Source organism: Melospiza georgiana, chromosome 9, assembly GCF_028018845.1.
Source record: "Melospiza georgiana isolate bMelGeo1 chromosome 9, bMelGeo1.pri, whole genome shotgun sequence".
Lineage (NCBI taxonomy): Eukaryota > Metazoa > Chordata > Aves > Passeriformes > Passerellidae > Melospiza > Melospiza georgiana.
The window spans coordinates 14,846,583-14,873,456 of NC_080438.1; the positions used below are offsets into that span (position 1 = coordinate 14,846,583).

At 37.3% G+C, this 26,874-nt stretch overlaps 1 protein-coding gene across 2 annotated transcripts; it reads right to left on the bottom strand.

Annotated features, from left to right (window-relative positions):
• Positions 1-26,874, bottom strand: ABCD3 (ATP binding cassette subfamily D member 3). Of its 2 annotated transcripts, none has more exons than XM_058030550.1 (23): positions 26,720-26,874; positions 16,958-16,994; positions 15,856-15,957; positions 14,314-14,402; positions 13,372-13,441; positions 12,523-12,620; positions 11,824-11,947; positions 10,832-10,888; positions 9,586-9,728; positions 9,174-9,243; positions 8,675-8,744; positions 8,457-8,554; positions 8,286-8,377; positions 7,748-7,836; positions 7,600-7,672; positions 6,821-6,884; positions 6,381-6,458; positions 6,225-6,290; positions 6,033-6,122; positions 5,697-5,816; positions 5,185-5,289; positions 3,813-3,869; positions 1-3,000 (listed from the first exon to the last, which is right to left on the bottom strand). In XM_058030550.1, the coding sequence occupies exons 1-23, from the start codon at positions 26,830-26,832 to the stop codon at positions 2,923-2,925; spliced, it is 1,983 nt and encodes a 660-aa protein (XP_057886533.1). In that variant the 5' UTR covers positions 26,833-26,874; the 3' UTR covers positions 1-2,922. The 2 variants fall into 2 exon arrangements, with proteins under 2 accessions (XP_057886533.1, XP_057886534.1); XM_058030551.1 differs by lacking the exon at positions 26,720-26,874 and adding an exon at positions 24,642-24,724.

A 26,874-nucleotide genomic window follows, 5' to 3' on the forward strand; every position in this document is an offset into this window, starting at 1 on the left:
GCACTTAATGTCTTACATTTACATAGCGCCGTTTCCCCCTCCAAAACACTTTACAGTATTTACACACAGGAATGTTTCCCACCGTTGAAATGCAGCCATCTGACTATTTCCAGTACCATCTTCAAAGCACCAGCAATTTGAGACTGAAAGTATGATCAGTGTGTTGTCTATTAAGGTAGTTCAGAATTCCACTTCATGAACTTCCAACTTGTGCTATTAAAGAAACATAACTAAAATACAGTATCACAGTGCAATTCTGCAACAGAACTGAGACTTCCTTCCATCATTTCCATTAAATTTTTCTTTTACAATCTCTCATTAGATCAAGTCTATCTCAAACACTTTAATGTAAGGCCTTTCAAGAATATAATTCCAAAATATTATTCTTTTTTATATTTTCTTTATAAGCCTCCCTTACAATCAAGCACAGAATATTTTTTTCCCTTCCAGTATATTTAGAAACACCAAGTCCTGGCCCTAAGGAGATATGAGCATCCTCAGTTTCAACAAACTTCATAGCATCTAAAGGCAAACCTATTCCTCCTTGGTTTTGAGGATGGATTTTTTTGTTTGCTTGTTGTTAGTTTTAAAAATAAATATAAGATTACACAAAATTCTGTTACATCCAGTAAAATTGTAAAGTACAATTGGGATTGGCTGCTGGGGGCAATGTAAGTGTGCTGTGTATGGTTTTACTTGTTAGCATTAAAAACACATTAAAGTATCCCAAGTTCACTACTCCACTGCAAGACTGCCCTAATCACAAAGATCATAGCAACTTTCTCAGTTTAGAGAATTTTTTCTTTGTGTCTCTAAAAGATTACTAAAACATCCCTCCCAAGAGAAGAAGTTGCATTTGTGCTGAGAACTTTAACAAAAAAAAACCCAAACCAAAACACCATCCTACACCAACCTGTCATCCCTATTTGTCCCTATGGTTACACTTTGAAAAAGACTACAACCTCACACACAGCATGCTGCTACCTGCTACGTTATGGCTGATGTGAGAACCCGAAGGAACAGAACCAAGAGATTAGTGAAATCAGGCACCTATCTGCCTTCCTGTAAAACAAGCACAAAAATGATTCTGGTACCTTATTCTCTGGAATATGCTGTACTTGAGAGAGAAGCTTTTATGATCTTCATTGAAGCATTATACTCAGATTCCACTGTGGTCACTAGATTCTTGTACCGGGACAGCTGTTTGCATTTGAGTACTTTGAAAGAATACTGACAGGTAGGGGCAAGAACTATGATAAAAGGAAAAATATTAACAGGTAGCAATTTGAACATGAAAGAAATTCCCTAATTAAACTGGGTAAAAATTAAACAGCAGTGCATCCAAGTACATATTCATTTTATAAAAAGTAGGGGTTTTTTAAAATCTAAACCCTTGATAAAAGATGCACAAAGTACAGATGTGTTGCATATTTTATGCATGCCTTCATGTAGTGCATTCCTATATTATATCTTACATGGAACACTAAAAAACTACTAGACCTTCACTGTACAACAGGTATTGTAATTTTTTTGTTTTAAAGGCTAAACAGCAATTCAGTTTGAATTACACCTTCCTATTCCCTGATCACAAAAAACATCTTGCTGTATTTATGCTTGTCAAAGTCAAATGACAACCACAGTAATCATTTGTATGGAAAAAACAACTACAGTAAACTATTGTAATAATTTGGTTCCTTTGAGGGGATTTGGAAGCTGGAACAAGAAAACCAGCAAGGACTGGAAATCCTTACAAAACACAGAGAATCATTAGTAAATAATTTGTAACAGAAATCAAGAAACATCATGACAGTCAAGAGAATAAACATGAAGAATGAAATTGTTTCAGGCTTCACTGTCCAGAAAACCAAACAGAGAGTACCATTGTCATTTGCTTTCAAATTCAGACATGAAGGGCAGCTGAAACTATAGGATCATCAAATTTTTTTGAAGAGGGAGGAAAGGAGGAACTTGGAAAAAGTAACCGCTGTATTACAGGACAGATTAACATTTTTGAGCTCATTATAACCTCTACTGATTTGATGAAAGACTGGACCCACATTCTTTTCTCTGTTCCCTCTTGTGGGAGTCATTTGTTTCTTCAGAGCTAGAAACATTCACAAGCTTCTTTGATACAAGGATCATCACTTTTCTTTCCCTCCCATTTTTTCTTGTGGGTTAGTCCTTTCCTCCCTCAACCTCCACTCAACTCTTCATTACCACAATATTTCTTTGTCAGAAAAAAGATAGTTGGGCTGGGAGATGGAGGAAGCTTTTGCTAAACTGGGAGAGAAAGAGAGCTGAGCAAGCTGCAGAGGGAACTGCATGGACAGACAGATGTTAAAGATAAATCCAAATCCCAGCAAAGAACAACCGTAATTTTTTTTAAACACCAGAAGGAATTAGTTTTGTCTTTTAGTTTCAGTTCATCCTTTTTCAGCAAGGGCACATTGGCTACATCACAAGGCTTGGACAAGGAAAAGGCTCTTTCATTGAACAGGGCACAGATCTGAAGATGGGACAATGTCCTGCACCATGTGAAATCTCTCTGAAACATGCATAGAACAGAGCAAAAATCCAAGACTGCTTTGCAGGAACAAGAGAGGTAGCAACCCTAATTTTAACAGGGCTTTTCACCAAAGGGAAAGAAGGTCTACAAAAGTCAAATCAGCCGATTTCAAATGGTTTGCATCCCAGGATGAATCAGGTTACACTAATTTAAGCCCAATTTAATTTAGGCAGGTTTTTAAACCACAAGAATAAGGACATTCTTAGTACGTATCAATAATTACACCAACATATACACAATTAGCAATATCCTACATAATAGTAAATGCTTAACAAGCTGAGTAATTTTATGGTACATTGTCTGACATTCTACACATTTCCTGTAATCATCAATTTCTAGCAGTTCAGTTCATGACTTTAAGATCCAAATTCAACTGTGTCTTCAGTTATTTTCTTGAACTCATAGTTTCCTCGGCCATCCATATGCAAGTAGAACTGAAAAAAACCAATATATGTTATTAACTAAAATTTACCAGCTCTATAAAGACCAAAACAAATTATATTTTAAATATAATTTTAAAATATATATTTTAAATTTATAATATATATAAATAAAAATTTTAAATATTATTTTAAAAAGATAACATTTTTAAAACTTCAAAAAATGTTTAAAAAGTTTTAGAGGGTAAACTTAAACTCAGAGGGTAAGCTGCTCTCACCTCACATGTCATTAAATTCACCTGTCTCTGTAAAAATGTTAAACTGTATTTTTGCATATCATGCATCAGTCTGCTAACAGCCATATCTAGACTTAACACTGTTCTCTTGGGTTTTGTGGGGCACAGATTCATCCCCATGTATGAATTCAGTATTTTTATCCACAGGTACAGTCTGTCTGCATAAAAAGTACAGTAAAATCTTAGTTTGCAATAAAAAAGTCCAGGCCTTAGAGACTATTTATAAAGCATAAATGTATTAGATATCATGAAAGCAAAAAAAATCCATGCTGTTTACTGAATTCTAGTTCAAGGATTTTTTTTTTTTTGAGTCTAAGAAAGAAGACTTAAGCAAGTCTCTCATATTTTATAGATACAATAAAAATTTTTGGATAGCATTCTTTCATAACTAAAAGCATAAGAATATTTCAAAGAGTAAAATGAGATTTTGAAAAGTAAAACCTTATAAAAACCCAAACGTAACACAACCTATTAGGATGTAAAACGATAAAACCTCAAATCACCAAGTCAATTTCCTACAGTCAGTCAACAAAACCCAGAAATATTCTTAATAAAGCTAAGATTACATACATCATGGTGTTTCCAGAGTGACTTCCTGTGAGAAACAGTGAAGAGAGTGATGCCAACCTATGTGAAAAAAATACCCACAAAACAGTTAATTCTTCTCATGGCTAAGGTGTTAATAATTTTTCAGTATTGTATCAGATGAAGATCTTAAATTCATAACCACAAACTTCCAGGCTATTATTAACACTACACATACATAGCTTTTATTTCAAGATTTTGCTGGGAGGGGGAAGCAATCAGGAGGGATTTATAATTTTTAATTGATTTCACTATTCTTTTGCTCCTAAAGATTGCCAAACATAGAATTAAGTGAGTAAAAGAGGCAAGGCAGGAAGCAGGTAAAACAAAGCTGGCGAATAAAGGAATTTTAACAACAAAAAATATTTCCAAACCCACAAAAGCAGTAATCAATTACACACTTAGAGTGACAATTTAAAGTGAATAACCTTCCTTTGTTTCCTTTCAACTTAGCCAACTATTCATCCCCAACAAGGGATGCAAGGACAAAATGACTCTGATGATAAAGGAAGATAACATTTTTTCTTTTTGCAAGGACAGCCTAACCAGGAATTCTACTTTTTCAGCAACATGCACTAGCCACGTGGCAAGCACAAATGAATGTTTATGTTTATAGAATAAGAAGCATATGGAAAATAGGCTTTAAAAATCGTCAGGATATTGATACCAATGTAGTAAAATGAGTTCATGAAGTAATGCTCCTCCTGCAGAGTCCTCACCTAGTGTCCATTCTCTACTGCAGAGGGCTCCTTCAGTTTGAAGCACATATTTCAGTGGCTGCACAGCTTTGCTCCCTTATCATTCTGGAATACTGTTACTCAATAACTAAGGTCATTTCAAGCCCTTTCTTTCCCAGACTAGGGTGTGAAATTGAATCTTATTGATTTCACTATTGATGGCACTACAGAGAATCTGAAATGGTGAGTTTAAGACGACAAGGAAACACAAAGCTATATAATCATATCTTCCTAGAGTGCTTGGCTTTTCATATCTCAAAAGAGATGGAAATGTGACCTTCCCAGTTTCACTTCTGTTGCCCTGCCCAAAAGAAGCCTTTTGAACAAGAAAGGATGCTATAATTTTAGGTTATTCTAAGACTATCTATAAAAGTAAGGTTACTTAGCAGTCAGTAAGAGTTCTGTGTATATCATAGAGGCTACACGTGCATCTAAATTATCCTGGGACTGCAAAATGATTACTGAATTCTAGCATGCATGAAGTTGTATGCCCCTCTAAGCTTTTTTCCAGATTTTTTTTTTTTTTTAGTCTGCACTAGGCATAAGGAAGAGTGAACCTTGTACCATTTCAGGTTTCTTGTTAATGTACAGAGAGATAACTCCAGAAACAAAGAGCTCACCTTTCTGCAGTGGCTGTAAATGTAGCCCTCTACATCCACACTAACAGCACTGGTGCACTCATCCAGAATTGCAAACTGGGGCTTATGATAGAACAGCCTTGCCATCTGGAATGCAAGCCAAAAAAAAAAGGATACTAAGGATACTGTGGATACAAAACTACCAGCAATGGGGCAGTGTTAGAAGTTAAACTAAGAATTAGTGTCCAAAAATCTACTATGGAAAGGGAATTAAGTTGCTACCCACTGAAACCTGAAAATCCAAGAGTTTTACATTATCTCCTATTCTTTTTATTCGAGACAATGTTTAAAAGCCAGTATTTCCTTTTAAATTTTGAGTACAAACCCCACTATTTCCAGTTGTTCCTTCAGTATTTAGGTATTTCACATTTTGGGGGTTTCTTCTAAGTCAAATACTAATATTCAATTAATAAAAATAGCTTACAGTTCACATTTTATTTTTCACTGCTACAAATGTTCTGCATTTGTTAAACATTTATGCTTTTGAGACATACTGCCATTCTCTGTTTTTCTCCCCCGCTGAGTACATCCATCCAGTCCTGAACACTGTCCCAGCCTCCTTCACGTTCCAAGATCGGACCCAGCTGGACATTATCCAAGTACTCCTTCAGCACCTTTTATGGAAACAGGAATGACAAATAAAGCTTACATGGACTTAAAACACAAGTGGTTGAAAAAGCTAAAAAGGATTATACCATAACATTATCAACCCTGGTAAATATTAAAGTCCTATTAAATGCAGTGCTTTTCATAGCAGTTTCAGTATTTCTGAATTGGAAGCATTACTCATCCTGAGCAAGACAAAGGGTTAATGAACTAATTATCATTACCTGGTCAGAAATCCCTTTCTTTTTCTGATCTTCCAAAGTATCTGGATATATAACTTGATCTCTGAGCGTTCCAAGAGTCATGTATGGTCTCTGAGATACAATTAGAACCAAAAAGATATGTCAAATATTTCCAAACATAGTCAAAGTACAAAGAAAGAGAACATTATTGGTGAGTAAAGTACTTGGTCTCACCTGAGGAACATAGAACAACTTTCCTCTTACAGGTTTTGTTAAACGCCCACCAAACAACGGCCACAACTGCAAAGGGAAAAAGATTAAAATGTGACAAAAGTCCAATTATAACCATGCTCTGCATTCTCCCCTGTTTGTTTTATAAAGTTCCCTTACCTCACCAAGAACACGGAACAGGGAGCTCTTCCCACACCCATTTGGCCCACAAATCAGCACATTTGCACCAGATCGAACCTAAAATCGCAAAGCCAACACATAAAAGGGTAGTGAGAAAGTACTGCTGAAAGTTTCAACAATCAATAGGACAATCTGGTATTATCATATGCTTCTTCACAACTTTCTGACATTACAATGAGCAATTTCCAGAAAAAAATAGGTTTTTTCCCCAATTGGTTTAGCAGCAGCAACTGCAGCTGGAAGAAAATGAACTTGTAGCAATAAAAACTTTTTTGGGTAAAATAGCTTATTGCCTTTTTTTTTAAACTAACATGACAATTTGTTTGTACTTTCGTTATAAACAGGGTGACCTTCGAAGCTATTGTCTTACCTTGAAAATTTTACATTAATATTGTTTCCTATGATACTAAAAAACTTACCTCAAAGTTAAGGTCTTCAATCAAAACATCTCCATTAGGTGTCACCAATGGAACATGATCAAACCTGTATGTATTGCAAAGTTAAAAAAGAAAAAAACAACAGTTGTCTAAAAGAAGCCAATACTGCATGGTTACTTGAGAGATTTAAGGTACTGGGAAATACCTCACCAGTACTTGATTCACTCTCCCACTTTCCAGCTATGAACAGCTAAGGAAGTTCTTGAAACTCTAGCTTTTAAATATCTACATCTACAGGCTTGGTTTTATCCCCTGTATTTGTTTTTTGAATCCTTCTAAGACTTTGGTCTCCAAAGCAGGAGAACATCTTGTGGATACAAACCTACATTTAAGGATGCATGGCATTTTAAACCTAGTAGTGAAGTGTATCTCACTAGTTCTACAACATGCAATGAATGACTTCTCTGCTCACCTCCCCCTTGCCTGTTTGAATAATATAATAGAATAAAATCCATAACTAATGTATTTCTATGAGGAAACAAGATGGTCTGAGAAGTCGTATTCTAAAGGACAGTAGGAATGTTACCAAAAACCCCAAGTTCAGAGAGTAGAAGATGCATTCTGCTAATATGAGAGGATAGGACTGGCTTACAGAACAGAAATGCTGAGGTGGGATTACTAATAAATAAAGTTCAACAGGAACTGCAAATTGTAATAACAGGTATTCAGCCCTCTATTAATGGTCACAGAGAGAAAGACTTTTAAAAAGTCTACTTTAAAAATACTGAACTATTGAACTTGAGGAAACTTCACAAACATACTTGATAAGGTTATCACTGTTGATAATTTCTCCAGATCCAGGTATCAAAGACAAAGGCTGCTTTTTATCTCCATCTTAAATAAAGAAAAATGTATTAGTGACTGAAATGCTACACAGAGATGACACATTGAATATTATATCACATGTACCTTTTTCTTGTGATATCATTGTACGCTGATATTTGCCACTGTTCAAGTCCTTGAGAACCTGCATTAATTCCGTGATTCGAGCTGTGAAACTTAAGAAAAAAAAATCCACAGAAGGTCTAATAAGCACTCTGTCAAACTGCTAAAATGAGAGTTATTCAACCCAGCACAGAAGCAGAATGTTTACATTTTAGAGTTGCACCAGGTTGTCTAATATGCACCATATTTTAAAAGCTCCTTTTCCTGTAATAGCCAAATTTTACTTCTTACAATATAAAAAAAAAGTTTTGCAAATAATAAATACATAATTGACTTAAGAGCATTTGACAAGGTTTCAACTACACATTCAAACTGCTAGCACTATCAAGATGTGAAACTTATAGTGGACATAATAGCACATCTTCAGACGTGTTTTCAGCATAAAATGTTTTTAATTGCTGAAATTTTTGCATGCTGCAAGGAACAAAGCACATAAGTTTATTTGAATTCTAAAATCAGTTTATGAAATTGAGATGAGAAAGATTCTTATTATTAAACTTACCCAGCCAATCTCGTCATTTCACGGCCTGCTAGGACTATTCTGCCCAGAGCTTGAGACATTCTCAGTAGCATTCTTCCACTTTGGTAGTAATCCTACAGTAGAAGAAAAGTTTCTTTATGTGGACTAACCAAATTTAAAATTTAGAGGTTGTTTTAATTCTGGTCTATTTACCTCCAAAAGTTCTGCATGAGTGCTATTCTGATGGCGTGGATCAGACAGGTTCAAAAATGGACGACTAACAACCAGGTAGCCAACCACAGTGGCAAGGTCTGCAGTTTAAGAATAAATATTAAGCTGCACATTAATTGAAACAGTAAAAAAAGACACTTATTATGTAAAAAGTTTGTTTGTTATTTATAAGAATCCATAAGCACTTGAGACATACTTACATTTGGCAATGATAGTATCAATGAAACCCATAGAGAACCGGAACAGGATGAAATTATGCAAGTGTTCCACCTGGTAAGTTACAGAAGAAAGAAGTTCAAACTCTATCACTACTTGTTTTACTATCTTTTATTAGACATTTGGTTCCAAACAATTATTTTTCAGTACCTCAGATAAATTAACATGCCACTAAGTGTGGTAAGCACAAGAGTCCCTGCTGGCACAGATTTATATCTGTGATCAAAACAACCTACACATGAAACCAAATAGTGAGAAGAGTAATTGTGGTGGGTGACAAGGAGGTAAGTGGCTAGAGAAAGGCCATTCTAACAGAAACTTCTGTTCTGCTTATAGCCTACCAGCTAATTTTTTAATCAAATGAAAGTAGCAGCAAAAACATCAAGCCACTGTAATTCAATTTTTATGAGTACATGTCAGGAATCATCACAATACAATTAATAAAGTTTTGCTTTAAATTTTCAAGAAATAAAAGAGGCTTACCAGCTTACGGAAAGTCTTGTGAATAGTCTGTTTTTCTCTCAAATTTCCATTATAAAAAGCAATTTCCTCACTAAAAAAAAAAATAAACAAACGAACAAATAAAAATAATGCAACTTCATTTTGTTAAAGACAGTCTTTGAAAAAGTCAGACATAAAATATGGGAATATAGCACTTTCAGTTACTTTATGAAATACGGGCTTGTACTTTTTCCACAACAAAGAACACAGAATTATTGTACCCCACTCAGTCTTGACTGTGGAATATAATGCACATACAAATTACAGCACATAAAGATGCAAACACTTGGCTCAAACCTGATAACATCACACTTCCCAAGTATATTTTAACACACAACTTCCATTTACCGCACAGTACAGTCACTTGTACCTTAGCAGCCAAGCAAGTGTATACCTGTTTGTAATGAGCCGTGAGTTGACATATCTGTACTCCCCTTCATACTTCTGTTCTATAATAGTCATCTTGCCAATTGGTCTCCTTAAACGTGTAAGGAAAAACCCTGAAATAATCAAGTACGCCATCATGCTAGCTGGACCCTGGGAAAATCAAAAAGAATAAAAGCTTAGGTGGTCTCAAACAACAGTATCTGTATCCAAAGTGCCCAGAAAGCACGAATCTCTTAGATCTCACCTCCTATGTGCCTATGCTGCCAAGTCAATTACATTTGCAATTCCCATCATATCCCCTTCTTTGGTGTTGTAGATACTACTTTACTAATTTTACTAATTCTCTGTCCCTAGATGTCCTTCCCACCCCAGCCTTCTATTCAGGTTTTTATCACCACCCAGTGTGACCTGTCCCCTACTGTCCTAGATTACTTCATTAATGATTTACTGATACCCTCTCATTTCTTCTCCCTCCTTTCTGCCTACTTCTTTCTCTGTACATTTGCTGAAGTGTCACACAGCAGTTAATATTTCAATCCCGCTGTCCACTGTTTCCTGGTCTCTCAAGTAGTCCTGGATCCTAAGTTTCCACAGATGAAGGACAGATGATTAAATACCACTGAAGCATGGAATGGCATAAACTGAATTTGGCATAAACTGCACACAACAACTACTAAAGAGAGCAGAACAAAGACATCTGAGACTGATAGTTACCAAGGTTTAGTTAAGCCTTACTGCAAGACTGTCAACAAAACTTGCACCATGTCACCCACAGCTACTCCTTTTCAACTCCTGAACATTTTTGATAATGCATCATTTCCCTCATCTGAAGAATTAATTCTGCAATTATTCAGCTTATTGAGTCTTACAGCTCAATGCAAGAAATGGTTCCCCTTCATAGAAACTGCACAGAAACAGAAAACTTATTTTCACCTTTAAATGCAATCCATGCAAGACATAAACAATTAGAAGGGTGTTGTACTAAATAGGATTTCTAAATAAGTACTAGAAGAAAGTAAAGAACTTTCTTGATCCTTCAAACTGCCTGAAAATACTGGTTTTTATTTTGCTTGCCTCAAAATAGAGGGCACTAAAGCACATAAAACATTAAGTGTAAATGCCTATTTCCAGTATAGCCCTTCAAATAATGTAGGAATCCACAACTACCACCTAGAGTTTTCCTCAGATTCCAAACAGGTACAAAGAAGGGAAAATGTGCTTATAGTTCTAAAAAAACCACTCCTTTTATTTACCTGTGCTCCTATTGCACTTGTTAGCTTGAAGATGTACAAAACTATATCCAAGAAGGGCTGCAAGAAGCATAGGAAAAAAGGCTTAGAACACAAAACCAATATAACACTGTTCAGAAGCCATGTACCACCCCAAGAACAGTTACAGCTCTGTACTAAAATACTGGCTAGTCTATTATACAAACTGAAAGCTAAGACAAAAGGATTCTCAGCCACATGACTTTTTCCGGAAAACATTGGCTCCAGAATTGAACATAAAAACATCATGATCTTCAGATAAATACATACCATATGAAAAGAGTACTTTGCTGTTTTAGGTCTGTAATGACACTCTGCTCACTTATCAAAGGTGGACTAGAACCCATAATAACTTAACTGAAGTAATTATGAGAAATACTTAAAAGATAATGCCTTATGTATCAGGCTATGTTCTTGATAGGAGGACTATTCCAAAGTTCTATAACCTCCCTCACAAAGCTAAAACAACTGAACTAAAAACTACTATCTTTTGTAGTCAGAAGATTTTGAACAAAGTAAATTGTAGTTTACTTATACGCATCTTGCATGAAATATATAGCATAAAAAAAATTTAGTCTAAATATGTCAACAGTATTCTCATTCACTACCCAGTCACCTTAAAATTCTCACCAGAAACAGAGAAAAGCTTATTCAACCACTCCTCCCTACACACAAAAATATTTGTGTGTAACTGAGAGCTAGGCATTGCTTTTCTTCTGGAAACTATCTACCTGAGAGAGCGAAGTCATCATTGCTCATCTGCAAAAGAATGCTTTATGTTCTTTAAAAAAAAATTTAATACGAATTATAACAACTCGCAGCAGTGCTTTGGTCATGAAAGTCAAAAAAGAGTATGAAACACTACAGCATTATAAACAATTTTTTTAGTACCATACTCCAAGCAATTGTTGTGAGTTGACATCCCCATCCCTAAATGCCTACAGCTACTACTCAAAGTTCTCTCTCAAAAGACTTACCTTGCTAAGGTTTGAGTACAGGTCCACTACACTATTACAGAATTTTTCCACATCCTGTGTAAGGAGTTGATCTGGATTGGCTATTCTGTTGTCCAGATTTCCCATTTTGTAGTATGTATAAGTTCTGAAACAAAACAATTGCTAAGTGGCAGGAAAAAAAAAAGCATTACCTGGGATCTGAAGTAACTGGAACACCCTTGGTTCATACAACTGAGACACTTAGTAGGGCAAACATTAAATTACTGTATGGAATCAACGTAGCTTGTGCTTTTACCTGACTAAACCCACATTAAATGCTGAAGGATTGTTTAGGCATTTAGGCTCCAGGATGTCTGAGCTGAAGCTCAGGCTCATGCTGTGCTGCTATTGAACTTAGAACACCCTCACACAATCTACTACAGCCCATCTGACAACCACATTTCAGTCCAGAAGTAGCTGCTCAAGCTCATACATCCAATTCAGTCTTCCCCATATGAAGGCACCTGAAGTACTTTGGAATCTGACCCAATCATGGAAGCAGTGCAGTGCATTTTGTCCCCCAATTAAGCCAACTTTACCATCTTTGTATCTATGGCATATGCAACCTGGATAAGCCACTCACCCTCAACTGCAAGTTAATTGCAACCTTGCAATCTTCTTACTGTGTACTTAAAATTAATTGAATCAACTTATAAAACCTGTAGACAAGGTGTTACTTACTTAAGATATTCTTCATAGAGGTATCTGGTAAGTCTTACTCGGAAGCAGAGCTTCAGTTCATTTAGACCATACTTCAGGAAGTTATTCACTAAAGAGATCTAAAATAAGAGACAATAACATTTAACTAACAAGAGAAAATATACTTACATCAATTTGCAGCATAAATTGTATAAATACTTTAAAACAGATCAATTCTCCCCTTAAAATCAATTATGCCATAAACATACCTAAGACCAATCAGACAGTGTCTACAGGACGACTGCTTAAGTTTCTGTCTCCAGGTTCTAGTGGATCTCACCACTTAGGATAAAATACATTCAATATTACATATTTTCAGCTCTTCTGATAAACTCTAGACAAGAGCCACCATTTTACAAACACTGCCTTAAATCTGTCAACTAGTTTTAAAATTTATTGCAAATCAGAGAGCAACAATTATTTCTATCTGGCGCAGATCAGAGATGTCAATAAACTGAAGGAAATTTAAAGCATGGAAGAAAGCATAACAAAGCTGTGAAAAATGTAAGAAATATAAAAATTAAAGTTTAAAAGAAATCTTCATCTTCTATGGTGCCAAAGGAATCCCAAACTTATAGTCAAAATTGACATCAACAAAACTAACCTGAAAACCTGAACATAGCTGTTAAAAAAATAGTTGCTACCAATAAGGAAATATGCTGATAAAGTCTCCCCATAGTGGAGCCAGAAAATTAAATGTGTTTTCAGACAGACCTGTATGTAAAACAATTTCCATAGGTTTTAAGACACTCATTTGAGACCTTTCCTCAAAATCTTAATTTACATTTAAAATACGTTCTACTAATAGGTCAGCACAAGAAAAGCACTTACAGCAGGCATTGCAGCAATGAAGTTGAACAAGTATTTCTTGAAATCTTTTCTGCTGCGGCCAATGATAGCACTGCAAATGACCACCAGCTAAGAGTCAGTTACAAGAGAAACAACAAAGTATAAACTTGCATGTCTTAAGTGGAGAAACTCTCAAAGGACCACACAGAGAAAACAAAATCATCATGGAAACCTGTAGCATCAGCTGTAGGATCCAGTCTGACACCCTCTAGTAAGCTAAGTGGCAAGTGGCAGACTGAGCAGTTACCTCCTGTCTGCTCCTCTGTAACTGCCCACATTAAGGGCTCAAAAATTCATGGTCACAGAATACCAGTCCTTTCCCTTCTCTGCTTTCATAGATTCTCACAAGAGAAACAAAGCAGTCCTTCCATTCTACAAAGCACCAAATGTCTCTCCTCAAAACACAGTATCATTTTGAATTCACAGTTCAAGACACATTGCAACTTGCTTCAATTAGCAACAAGACCAGCAAGAATAATCAGAAGTCTAAAAACTACTTTCTAACATACTAAGACCAAAAGCATTGTTTTTATCAACCTAAAGGGCAAACAGCTCAGTGGGAAGAAATGAAAGTCCTAATAGCCACACAACATGTCTAAGTCTATCACATAAAATGACTATTCTGAAGTACCGTCTTGGACATTCAGATCAACAAGATTTAGTGTCTTCAGTGTACAAAATGTTACCAAATGAATATTTAATAAATAGTTTAAAAATATTAATTTAATCAAATAATTTTATTGATGAACAAAAATAATTTAATATATTTATCAAAGTATAGTGGTCTGTCCCCAAATTGCAACTACACCAGTTTTCAACAGTTTAAACAAGCAAGCTATAAAATGTCCAAATATATATTCTGATAGAAAACTTTCCCTGTTAAACACCTGACAGAATGTCTAAAAATAACAAATGTATAGGTACCTTTCAATGACTGTTCCATTTTGAATCATCCAAATGTCACAGTAAGTTCGGACTACCAGCATCACAGCAATAAGCAGCAAATAACCTGTCTGGTACAACCACAGAAATGAACAGGTAAATAATGGCTAAAATTCACCATTTTTTCAGCAAGTCATCTAACTGTATCTAACAGAAAAGCACTGGTGCCCTAGCTAATGTAATATTTACTTACTTTGCTGGAAATACATTAGCATACAGTACCTTAAATAAAGTACTGACTACATATTTACAGTGAAAGTTTGCCTTTTAAAAAAAGCTGTATTTGGTTGATACATGTACTGGACACATTATAAGATGGAGGATTGCAGGAATAAAAAAGTTACTGCAATTCTAAGACACCTTTCTGCCATAAGGTTGCAAGAGACCTCTGAACATCATCTACTTCAACTCCCTACTTAAAACAGGGCCACTAGTAACCAGTCACCAGTTCTACCAAGAGTGCAGACAGTTTTCCATGCACTTCACTGTCCACTCATCCAGCCAATTCAGTTTGGCTGTTATGGTATTAAGGGAGACCTGATAGCAAAGTATTCAGTATCCTCTGTTCTTCCCTTATCCACACAGCCAGTTCTCTCATCACTGAAAGCAATCAGGTTAGTAAGCATGATTTGTCATTGGTAAATCCAGGTTGCTTGCAATCACTTTTTTGTCCCTTTTGTGGTCAGAGTTAGCTTACAAGAAGTTTTGCTCACAGTCTTGCCACGAATATGATGAGGCTGACCAGTAAACTTGTTTTCAAATATGGGAGCAAGGTTTGAGTTTTTTTGGGATTATCTGTAACCTCCTCTAGTGGCCCTGAGCTTTTGAAGCTGATAAAGGCTAGCTCTGTGAGCACTCTCACAGGCATTTCCATCCATGCTTCTACCTTCTGTGCACCTCCTTTTTGTAGCTGGGCTGCTGAAGGCCCCTGGTGTACACTCTGGACATCACAATTCCCTGCTCTTGTGCCTGATGTATGTTTAAGTTCTTACAGTTCATTGCTTAAGTTCCAAGCTCAACTAATGCTTTGGATCTTTTTTCTTTTAAAAGTGCCCTGGAAAGCCTGAGAAAGATGGAGGCACTGATTTCTACACTGCATAGCTTTCCTGAAATGATGCTGAAGAGAACTTTTGACAACTTCATTTTCTAATACAGGTTGGCCTGGCTATAAGTTACTAAATCAAAATAATGAATGAACTGCATCTTATTTAAAGGCAGGAAGCTTTTGCACACAGAAGTGTACTGCCTTGTACAAGACAAACCAAGATGCCCTTTTAAAAGTTATGCTACAACAGTAGTTAGCAGCTGACAGTAAATGGCCTATCTTGTAATTGAAAACAGAACCTTTAGTGATATAACAACTGAGCATAATGTAGACTTTTATATTATTACATTGCTATTTGAAAATACATAGCACAATTTAGTCCAATTTAAGTAATGTATATGCAGTTTAAATTCTGATGCAATTTCAAGAGACTTGACTCCAGCTTTATTTCTTTATTTATTAATGCAGGCAATGCTTACCTCTTTGCACAGTGTTCTAGGGACCATTATTTTCAGGATTCGACATATTCGTGCAATAAACACTCTGTCCACCATCGCTCGCTCCTTCTTTCCCTCCTTCTGCTGCACACAGAACAAAACAAGAAAAGTGAGAATTTTTTGTGTTATTGAACTGTTGATGTGATATTTTCCAAATCATTTACAGCTATATTCCTTCTGCAGAATTTGCAATATTTCCTGCCAACTTAAGACTTGCTCAGACAAGTTAAATAAGGAATTGGGAGCTATCAAAACAAATAGTACAGTACTAGTAGACCTGTACTTCTAGGTGTCTGCTGTATCCTTTCTGTTATCTTTAGTACAGTTTAGTATAGAATTATTTTATATAATATAGAATCATAAAATAATAAATTAGCCTTCTAAGAACATGGAATCAGATTCATCATTTCCTCCCTTTGTTGGGGGTCTCAGAAAATACAATGTACACCCTTCTATTTATCCAGTGCAAACCCTTTTTATTTTAAGTTTTCAGTAAAGATATAAGTACATGGAATCTATTCATAGCATTGTAATGCCAGAATCACAGACTCTGCCTTTTGGTCTATTTTATTTGACCATGAAAGAAAAATCTCAGCTTAAAGGGATTTAGTACATCCCTTTCAAATAACTGAATTAACAGACACACAAAAGATCAAGGAAATGACAAAACTCCTACCAGATGTTTGAAGTAGTTTCTAATTTAGTAACTGTGAGACTCAACATCTTGTTCCATACATTTTTCTTTCACGTAAAAAAATAAACAGAAGTTATACCAAATCTACACACAGCTGTTTGTTTCTATCTATACAGAAAATCTTACAACACTGGTCCTTACAAATTCCTAGGGCAATAAGAGATAAAAGAACATTGTGCACATCAAGAATTGATCATTATGGAGTCAAACTTCAGCCTCTTCTGATTATCCTGATTCTTCCATTTGTTTCACCAATGCAAATCTGAAAGTATCATTCAAACTGTACTTGCACTGTAGCCAAGATCAAACTACAGTGACAGGACTTAAAGTTTTAAAAGATCAGGTTTATTTAAAATTATTAAAGAATATTTGACATAAGGAAAGAATTACCTCATTATTCTGCAAAGCTTGTTTTCCACTTCTTTTACTGCAGAGAAAAGAAAAAAAGTATTCATTTGTTATTAACACACTTTTCTTTGTCTTGATCTCTACACATAAAAGACAGAGAGGAAACCTTGGGATTATGTTGCTACCTATTTCTTTCAGGGCAACACAGCAGGGCTACCTCCAATGCCAAACCTACATGCTGCTGTTATACAGCACATATAATGCCAGTGAAACCCCACTCATTCCAGCAACCAGTTTCACGTAGGAAAACCAAGTCTCACCCTTTCATCTCAAAGTTCTGCTTTACCTTGGCTTTGTATCATGAACTCAAAGAGTTTTTCTGTTTCTCACACATACTTTACAAGCATGGCTACATGGTTCCACTGACCACAAATGAAAACTACAAGAATGCAGATCCAGCAATCCAAGCAAGCCAACTTTGATGTTTCATACTATCTACATAAGCTAACCAGATTTGTTTTGCATTGCATTTGACTTCAAAAATAACACATTTACTACACAGAGAGATTATTTGTTCATAAACATGTGCTACAGGGGAAAGAAAGCCAGCTCCTGTGAAATCAAGTTCCTGCAAAGATGTCCATTAAAAGGGGAGTTATTTTTTAGTCTGTTTTCCTTCCTCTGCATTTAACAGAAGTTAGTAGAAAAATATTTATCAACTGGCGTTAAACATTCAAAAGCACAACACTATTTTTTTTGCCTCTACTTTTAAGAAAGAAAAGCTGAACAGTAAGGCAGTTATAGTTTGTCTTTCTTCTTTTTGGAGCACTCAAGCATCAGACAAGCACATGAAGCTGTTTGGAGAATTTATGTAGTTTAGAAGAAGCCACCAACTACATTAAACCATAACTTTCTTAACCATGGTATTATAACACTGAGAGCAGGCTGCCTTAAAACTACAACATTCATACACTTTCAAGGCAGAACCTAGGACACTACAAGAAAGCAGAAACTCCTTCAGTCCACAACACCAAAACAGAAGCAGACTGCCACACAACCAGCTGTCCCACAACTTCATCAACAGCACCATTTCACAATTGTGTTTTAGAGTTCCACCAAGAAAATATCTAGAATGAAACTGCGCCTAATTTAATTTACAATGATTAAAAAGATCTATGAATGTCACTGACGAATAAAAAGAAATAACTTAATTACTATGAAAGAGGCAAGGCAGCAGAAGAACATGAGAAAAGAAGGAGGGAAGGAGGAGGCCATGAAAGCAAGAAGGGAGATCCACCAGTTCAGCAAGAACTTAATTAAAGGTAATAGAGACGGAAGTCTGAGAGAAGATAAAAATCTTGTAAGACTACTTGTGTAAAAGACAAAACAAAGAATGAATATGAAGGGCAGCAGGGGCCAGATTGGGGGAGAAATAATAAAAGTTCAGAAGAGATATAACATTTAATCAGGCTGTGAGGGCAGTAAATCTGTGGAAATGGTGACAGAGTGTAAAGTCTAAGAAACAATCTAGTTGGAGACTACATCCTGGTGATGCAAGAGCAATGCATTTCTTGTACAAGAAACTTCTCAATCCATCTTCTAATTTTACAAAACTTGAATATGGATCAGTCCAATCACATTAGGTTTGGCAGTAGGAGGAAAGTAGTATTAAGTATGAATGAGTAGTGATCAAACTATGTGGTTATTTCTCTAGATGATTCATGACTTGTTATAATGTAAGATGAAAGCATGCTGCTCTTCCATATATGCTGTAATGATTCCTATAAGCTTTACTGCTTCAAGTTCCACCAGTCTTTGAAGTCACAACACTCCTAATACACAACTATTTCAGCTTTAAAAGGATCAGAAGTGAATATATTAATAGAGTAATCTATTAGGTAGATAAGGCCCAGAATTATTCTGTCAGTTAGTTGAATATCTTTGATGTATTTATTGATACATTTTTCCTACAGTAGCTGTTGAGAGAAACTGAGCAGCCGAAATTACTGACTGAGCTGCAACTGAATATCCATTAAAGGAAGATTGTTCAGAAATGAAGATCTTACATTTAATAATAAACTCACATTTAATTAGCATTTATAGTTATAAAGTTTAAGATAAAAATGAAGCATTTGGAAATTTAAAATCTAATTTAAAAAGAGCTTTAACAGTGTTCTGTTCTCTTTTTTCTAAAAAATTTGTGCAAACTCAAAACAAGACTAATACTTGAAAAAGTATGGAAACAATCTTACATACAAAGTCAAGAAGAAAAAAATATTAAATGTGCCTATATAGCTCTCATTTTATTTGCAAATAAAGACTCTGCCATAGTTCTGCCTGGAATAAAACCTTTCCAGTCCAATACCTATTGGCACTACTCCTGACTCCACTGTACTACTGTAAAACTTTTGGTGGTTGCATTCTCAATGAATTTAAAGACTAAATAACATTCTCAATTAGTCAGCAAGAATACAGCAAGACGATCTGGTTGCAGCAGAGAGCTCTAACACTTGGAATAGATTCAGGCTCTCCATTATTCCAGACCTCTCATTTACATAATGCTGGAGCATCACAAGGCTCGGTGGTGGAGGAAGGTAAGTGCTACATGCTGGCCAAGCTCCCCAGTGCAAGTAACTCCCCTGGTACAGAGCCATTGCTCCTTTGTGCCCTCACAGACAAGGGGGGATGACAATGAAAAGGTATTTGAAAAGGAAAACATTAGGAAAAAATATAGTAGTAAAACATTTCTAATAGTGAATCAAAAACAGTGGAACTTGTCACCATATATTTTCAAGATCTAACTGCACAAAACCCTCCACAAAGCAGTCAGAGCAGTCAATTCAATGTGTTAAATTTTTTTAAGACCACAAAGAGTCTAGAGGTATAATGGAACACATATCTCCTGAAGAAGTTTCAGGAAAAGCAGCATTTCAGATGTAGCCTGCTACCCATTATTTAAATGCACACGGCTTTTACAGCAAACACAGATATAAAAAGCAAAGAAAGGCATCAGCAGCACCTGGGATGACACAACTACACCAAACTTGTCATTCATCCGTGCATGGTAACTGAATAGCAACTCTCTAAAGAGAAGTAAGTAAGTAATTACTCAGTAGGCAGGAGGCAATACAACAAAACACCTTTCTCCTGCAAAATGAGAAACACGATCAGCCCATACCAGCAAGATGCTTTAAAGAAACTAATGGAGTTTTGGGACTCTGTACAGGCATCTGACAGCTGATCCAACTTCAAGGGCAGTATGGAAGCCCAGTGGGGATGGAGAAATCATGCAATTCCAGTCTCCAAAGAAGGACTGGTCAGAGTACTGGCTCTTGTGACTCTTTACATACCAGTGAGGCTATTCTCTCTAAGAAACATGCAATAATACTGGTTACTCAAACAGAATCATTCTCAACACTACTGAAGAAGAAAGTGATTTGAGAAACTGTGAAAAGCCTCCAAGAGGCCTGAGTCTTCTTACTGAAAGGTCTCAGGCACACTAGTTGTGTGGCATTTACTAGCAAACAGGAAAAAGTTAAAGGTTTACTGTCTTTAGAAATACCTGTCTCCATCCAGAACAAAGTTCAGAGGAAGCAATCTACACTGAGCTCAGCACAACAGGGAATTGCAGGTGAAGAGGGTGATAAGCAAGACTTGCTGTTCAATGGCACATTATGAGGAAGTAAGGGCTTTAAAGTGTTACACTGTCCTTAACTGAAAAAAAACCTACAAATTTCATTCACGTCATGCTGCCTTCCTTCTGTGGAGTTAGGATGACTTGCATCTGCTCAACACAGTGCAAAGAAAGAGTATCTGGTTTAGGATTTAGTGTAGCATTTCAAAGAGTTGTTACCTCCAGGCAACCTTTGTATCCTGCAGACCTTACATGTTGGAATGGCACCGTGATGTTTTCACAGCTTCCAAAAATCACACAAAATAAACAATTTTGCAATAGTTCATGATTATTTGTGCAGTTTTCAGGTTAGTTTTGGAGTCACTAAGACATTGTAAAGAGAATAAAATTCAAATGGCTAAAGATGAAATGCAACAGTGTGAAGAAATAACTACAGGGAGAAAAGTCTGGTGTAGTTCACTGGCAGGCAGAGTTTCATAGTGCACGTCTCACACAGAGGGGTAGAGAGCAACAGTACAGTTATTTCAGGTCAAGGGCAGCAACCCTACTCAGAAGCCTGGGCACAGTCCAAAAGCATGCCCATTTACACAGTACACTCTGAGCAGACACAGAAACCAAAAACAGAACTTTCTTGGCTCTAGATTGGTGGCTAGTTGCAGCTTAACCAAAAATAATGTGAGAGGAATGCGTTCAGGCAAGCAAGAAGGGGACTCAGAAGGTCACAGAGAGCTGTTACTGCAAACAGGAGCTCTGCATTGCTAAAGCTCAAAAGGTTTCTACAAACCTATGAGAAGAAGACAAAGCAGAACTGTTGGAGAGGAAATTCTAAGTTTCAGTAGAAGAATGCATCTCAATAATATATCTTACATACAAGAAAAACCTCAGCACTAATAATTTTGTCTTAAGCTGTGCTTGGGCTTGAGCTGTGGCTGCAGATCTCCTTCATAACAGTGGAAAAAGATTTCTAGCTAGTTTCCTAAAAATTTTTTTAAATCATTTTTTAAAAAAGTTATACACTGTCATACACACTTATACTAGATCTTCCCTTAGACAGCAAGCATTTTATGCAACTTAATTAAGAGAGAAACCACTAATTAGCTAGCCAGGCCCCAAACAAAAGCAGTCTAAATGTTAGGATTAGGGCTGAGTCATCTGGTTTCTCCTGTCTCCATACCCTCCAGCTGAATTCAGGTTTCCTGAGCCCCAGGCAGGTTTTTCTACAAGACTGCATTTTCAGTATATTTTCTAGTAATCTATCTGCATATTTAGTCTTTTTTCCCCCTCAACACTAGTGCACTTCCTGCAAGCAGCGGACTGAAGAGTCACATTCACATCTGGAAAAATTTACTCCAATGTAGTTAGCATAAAGTTGTTTTTGTTACTTGCCACCTTCCCTTCAAGTAACACAGGTTCCCTTTAAGGCTTTTACATACACAAAAGCAGTCTATTAATCTGCAGCAATGTAATTTCACCCTTCCTATCAAACAGCCATGACTCAACTAGAACAGGTCCCTCCATTTGAAGTACACTGGCAAAGCCCACCCAAGGACATTCAGAATCTAGAGAAATTACACAAACTAACAAGAGAGAAGAACATTCCAAATATATACAAATGGAATAAAAATGCACCATCTGTTTCAAGCTACAACTACCACTTGCTACATCTAAACTCCTATTTTATGTTTGAAAGCACCTCTGAGCATTTGGACGTGTGTCTGTCACCTCTGACTGCAACACTCTCACTGTCACAGCACGTTCTCAGGCTGTGCAGCTGAGGACACGAGCAGGGACATCTGAGGGAGTGACACGTGCTGCCACTCTGTCAGCAGACAACGGCTGAGGAGCACAGTGACAGGCAGGAGCACAGGTTAAGTGTCACCCAAGATGAACTGTGCAAACCCTATTTGATACACACTGTCTGCAACTCAGCCTCCCTCCACTCAATGAGCTTTCCCCTCACTCTAGGCTTGCCTAACCTCTAAGGCCCCAGGCACTATTCTTGCTTTATTCATTTTTTCCCCAGAGGTGGGACACCATCACAGGGGTTTCCAAGTTCAGTTTATATTAAATTGTGTCCATGTCTTAGCATCTGCTTGGATTCTAATGAATGCAGCTAGGTGAGAGGAAAGGCCCTACAAGCAGATTCTAAAATATTTTGTCACCTTCTCATTCACTACAAATGCCTTCCTATTACTCTAAACTGTTTATTGCCTTTTCCTAATCTTGCAGTTCCAAACTCTTTACCCCAACTACCTTCTATTACCTCTCTCAATCCCTCCTTCCAGCAGAAAGTTGTATGAGTTAAAGATCTTCTTTTTCAAAGTAAGCCAAGCTCATTCTCTACTTGTGTAAGTACTTTATTTTAAACTACACAGATACTCAGGAAAAGTTCTTATTAGAGGGGTAATGAAAAATATCCAGCTCCTTTATGTAACACCCTTTAAGGCTTTAATTCTGAAGCAATCAAATCTTAAGCAAATATTCTGTAACTTCTTGTTTGAAGCAAGATTAGGGAAAGAGAATAAACAGACTTTTTTTTTCTGCATTATAAACCCAGGATAATGTAGTTTCTCAAAGAACTTCTCATTACTCTAAAAAAACCCAAATACTACAATTGAAGTCATAATTGCATTTAGATCCCACAACTTTCCCCTTCCAAGAGGACACACAGCTTTTGTAAGGAAACAGACTTTGTGAGAGCAACTTTGAAAAAGAACCAATGTATTTTTCCTCCATGTTTACTCCAAGGAAGTAAGATTGAAAACTAACAAGTTAAACAAACAGTTCTACAACACTCTACTTCAGAAGATTTCAGAAAAGTGTAGTAATAAGGTGTTGTAAATTGCAAGTGACACCACCTCTCAGTTCTGGAAAATCAATGAGCAGTGTAATACCTCTCACAGAAAACATCTGTGACTAATCCAGGCAGTACTAATTAAGTGATCTTTGACCTAGTAAGGCAGGTTGGCATAACACATACAGCTTAATTATTCATACATTACTACTTTATATGAGTTGTACTGAACTTTGCCCCTATTGTCTGACAGCAGAAAAGTAGGTTAAAGTTGCTACTTCTCCTTCCTATAAACTGGTTATTCTATATAAAAACAAACACATACAACATGACAGGCCTGTGACATAACTTTCATGTTACACATTCAAACACACCTGATTTGCTAAAAGATGATTTTCTTTTTCTCAATTTGTATGTTATTTTACTTTCCAAGTTTAACCAGCAGCAAACCTATTGCTGACATTCCAGCAAAACTTTAAAAAGCACACAAAAATCAAACAGAAAAATGGCAGGTACTCCAGAAATACATGAAATAATAGGAAAACGTGAAATGTTATTTTGAACACAAAGTATGTACAAGAATGTATTCTGAAACTATGTGAGGAAGGAAGAAGTTTTGCAGGTAAAGTTCACAGTTGCACTAAAACACTTCATTGATTCACCTGAATGTTAAGCCCAGCGTTCTGCTGGTTATATTCAGGTCTGCAACATTTACCTTTGCCCTTACAAAGCTCAAAACTAGAATTTCATCTTCCAGAATTCAAGAAGTTGAAATTCACCTCACACTGACATGGCACAACATTTTCAGGCATTATACACCAAGGTTAACAAAGGAATTCACACACAAAAAACTAAATCACCTCACGGATTTTAGCCAGTTAACCTCAAGCAGCAGATACACTACCAGTCCTCTTCCAGACTATCTAGTTTGCCAAGTGAAATTCTTCACCCTAGGAATAAGTACAAAAATTTAGGACAGCCATGCCTTCCCAACTTCTTCCTCTTCCCAGAGAGTCAGAGATATAAAACACAGATGCTAAAGGACACACTAGGCCCTGCAGATTTCAAAGGTTGTGCACTTGTTACTATATGTCAGCATCATATACCAGCACAAGAATGCTGAAAACGTAAAGATGTGGCACAAAGACAATCCTTTTCAAAAGTATTCTCTAATTTACATCAGCAACAAAACATGAAGAAATGAACAATACATGAACTAATGAGACTAAAGGAGGATGAGGCGATGGTAATAACCAGATGCTTTTGTCTAGGCTGGTGATATAGGCAATGTAGCTTACCTACTGCCTAGTCTTGATAGGTAGCATTCTGTAAGGCTCCTGGCAAGGTTTGCCTCACAGGGAAACATGGAGAAAAGAACGAAGACCAGTGGGCAAAAACCATCCTCAAAATAGCATTCAAGCAGCAGCACAGCTATTATTGAAACAACCGAATGTTGGATGTTAGAGTTTGGAATCCATGGCCACAATACAGTACCAGCAGTAAATAAGACCTAAGCTGTGAAGGGACTCAAAAGTGTAAAACAATACATACACACAAGTGAAAAATCAAATTTGTAAGCATGGCACTTACTTTAGCAACTGCATTTCTAATAAATTCAAGAATGCAAAATGCTTAAAGAGATTACAGAAATAAAGGACAAGGTATCAGAAAGACTGCAGTACAGAGAGAGCAGAAGGGACAGATCAAGTCAGGCTCTCGCAAGCTCGTGCATCTGTTGAATTTGCTGGAAAGTAATTCATAAGTTATCCTCCTTTCCCAATTCCCAATAATCTTGCAATAATGTTTGGTCCACCTACTATATCTGAATACCTCAGTTTTTTAACACTATACCTAGCAAAATTGAAGATCCACACAGGAAAGACACATTCCAAAGAGTCTTCAGCATTTAGGCTGACACTTTCCATACACTGACCCCCAAACTAATGCATGCATTGCCATTGTCAAGTCCTGCAGATCAACATCAGAAGACATGAAAGCAAAACAGTTTAATGGGGACAGCATAGGACCCACATAATATCTATTTCAAGTATAGGGAGATGACTCTGGACAAGTTGTAGCCTGTTTCTATCAAATGAATGCTACTAACAGTGGAAAAATATTAAATGCACTTCAAAACTAAACTGGACCTGCATCTGTTTTGAAGATGTGCTCCAATCTGAATGTTTGTGTGCTCCAAGATCATTCCTCAATGAAGGCAAAGTAAGGTACGTGTGGACAACTGACATTCACTTTAGACATTCTTGGTCTAAACTTAACATATAACTGCTCCTGGAACATCTGCATGGCCCAGTATTTCTTACAACCACCACTATACTAGGCATGAAAATCTGAGCTCATCATTTTTGTGCCCTTCCATACAGCTCTTCTGCTTTTTGAAAGTGGAATTTCACTAACTTAGGCAGAGATATTTGAAAAAAATCACTCCTCCCTATGAGTCTGATAGAAGAGCAACTCGCAGCCATAGCTCAGGATCTTGTTTTAACTCTCATGCAAGAAACAGTTAAGGTAGCAAATGTATGACTTGCCAGCAGGGTATCAATGTCTGCCATGTTGTGTGACAGTTACCCAACTTCATTAAACTCCCACAGATATTGTGTATAGTGGACTTAGGTAAAATAAAACTGGATCCTTGCTTAATCTCAGGTATGTTATTACTTAAGTCTGTTGAGTAAGTCCATCTCAGTATTTGGTAGTGCTTACAAGACACCTGTAGGCACTGTAATATCGCAACACATCAGGTCTTAAGCATATAGTTAACAACTTACAATCTCAAATACAGTAAAACCGTGAAAGGGCTGAGCCTGCGATATATTCTTCGACTGCCACACTTTGCAATACCAGTGCTTTGTAAGGCATTAACGAATACACACCCTAGAACCGTATACCTGTAAGGCAACCTCACAGAGAACATCACCACATTCGGCCGCTTTGAAATCACTGCCTGTGTATCTTATTGTCACACGGCAGCATTCAAACAACAGCTGAGTCCATTAACTGCCTATGCAGACACGGTCATCCCTAGAAGTATCAATACTCATTCCTAGTCCGGAAAATAGAAAAAGCCAACATAATTTGGGTTACAAGGCGGCGGTGGTTGGATGCTCGCAAGACGGGCACAGACCCGACGCCGGAGAAGGCGTGGGGAGAAGCAGGCTGTCCCTGCGCCCAGGAGCCGCCTCCCGGGCAGATGGCAGCGGTGGCAGCGCCCTGTGTGCGGCACAGGGGCGCGGCTGCCCCTCCGCCGGGCGAGGGCCGTGAGGGCGAGCATTGCTCCCGCTGCCTCGGCCTCCCGGCGCCGGCCCCGCGGCTCGCCCGGCCCCTCCCGCCCCGCGGCCCGGCCCGGCCCGGCGCTCACCCGTGCTGCGCGGCCCCCCGCCGCTTGCTGAGCAGGCAGAGCAGCGCGCAGGCGGCGGCGGCCCCGGCGATGGCGGAGTGCCGCGCGGTGAGGAACTTGCTGTAGGCGGCCATGGCGAGAGCAGCGCGGAGCCGCCGACCGAGCGCAGCCGAGCC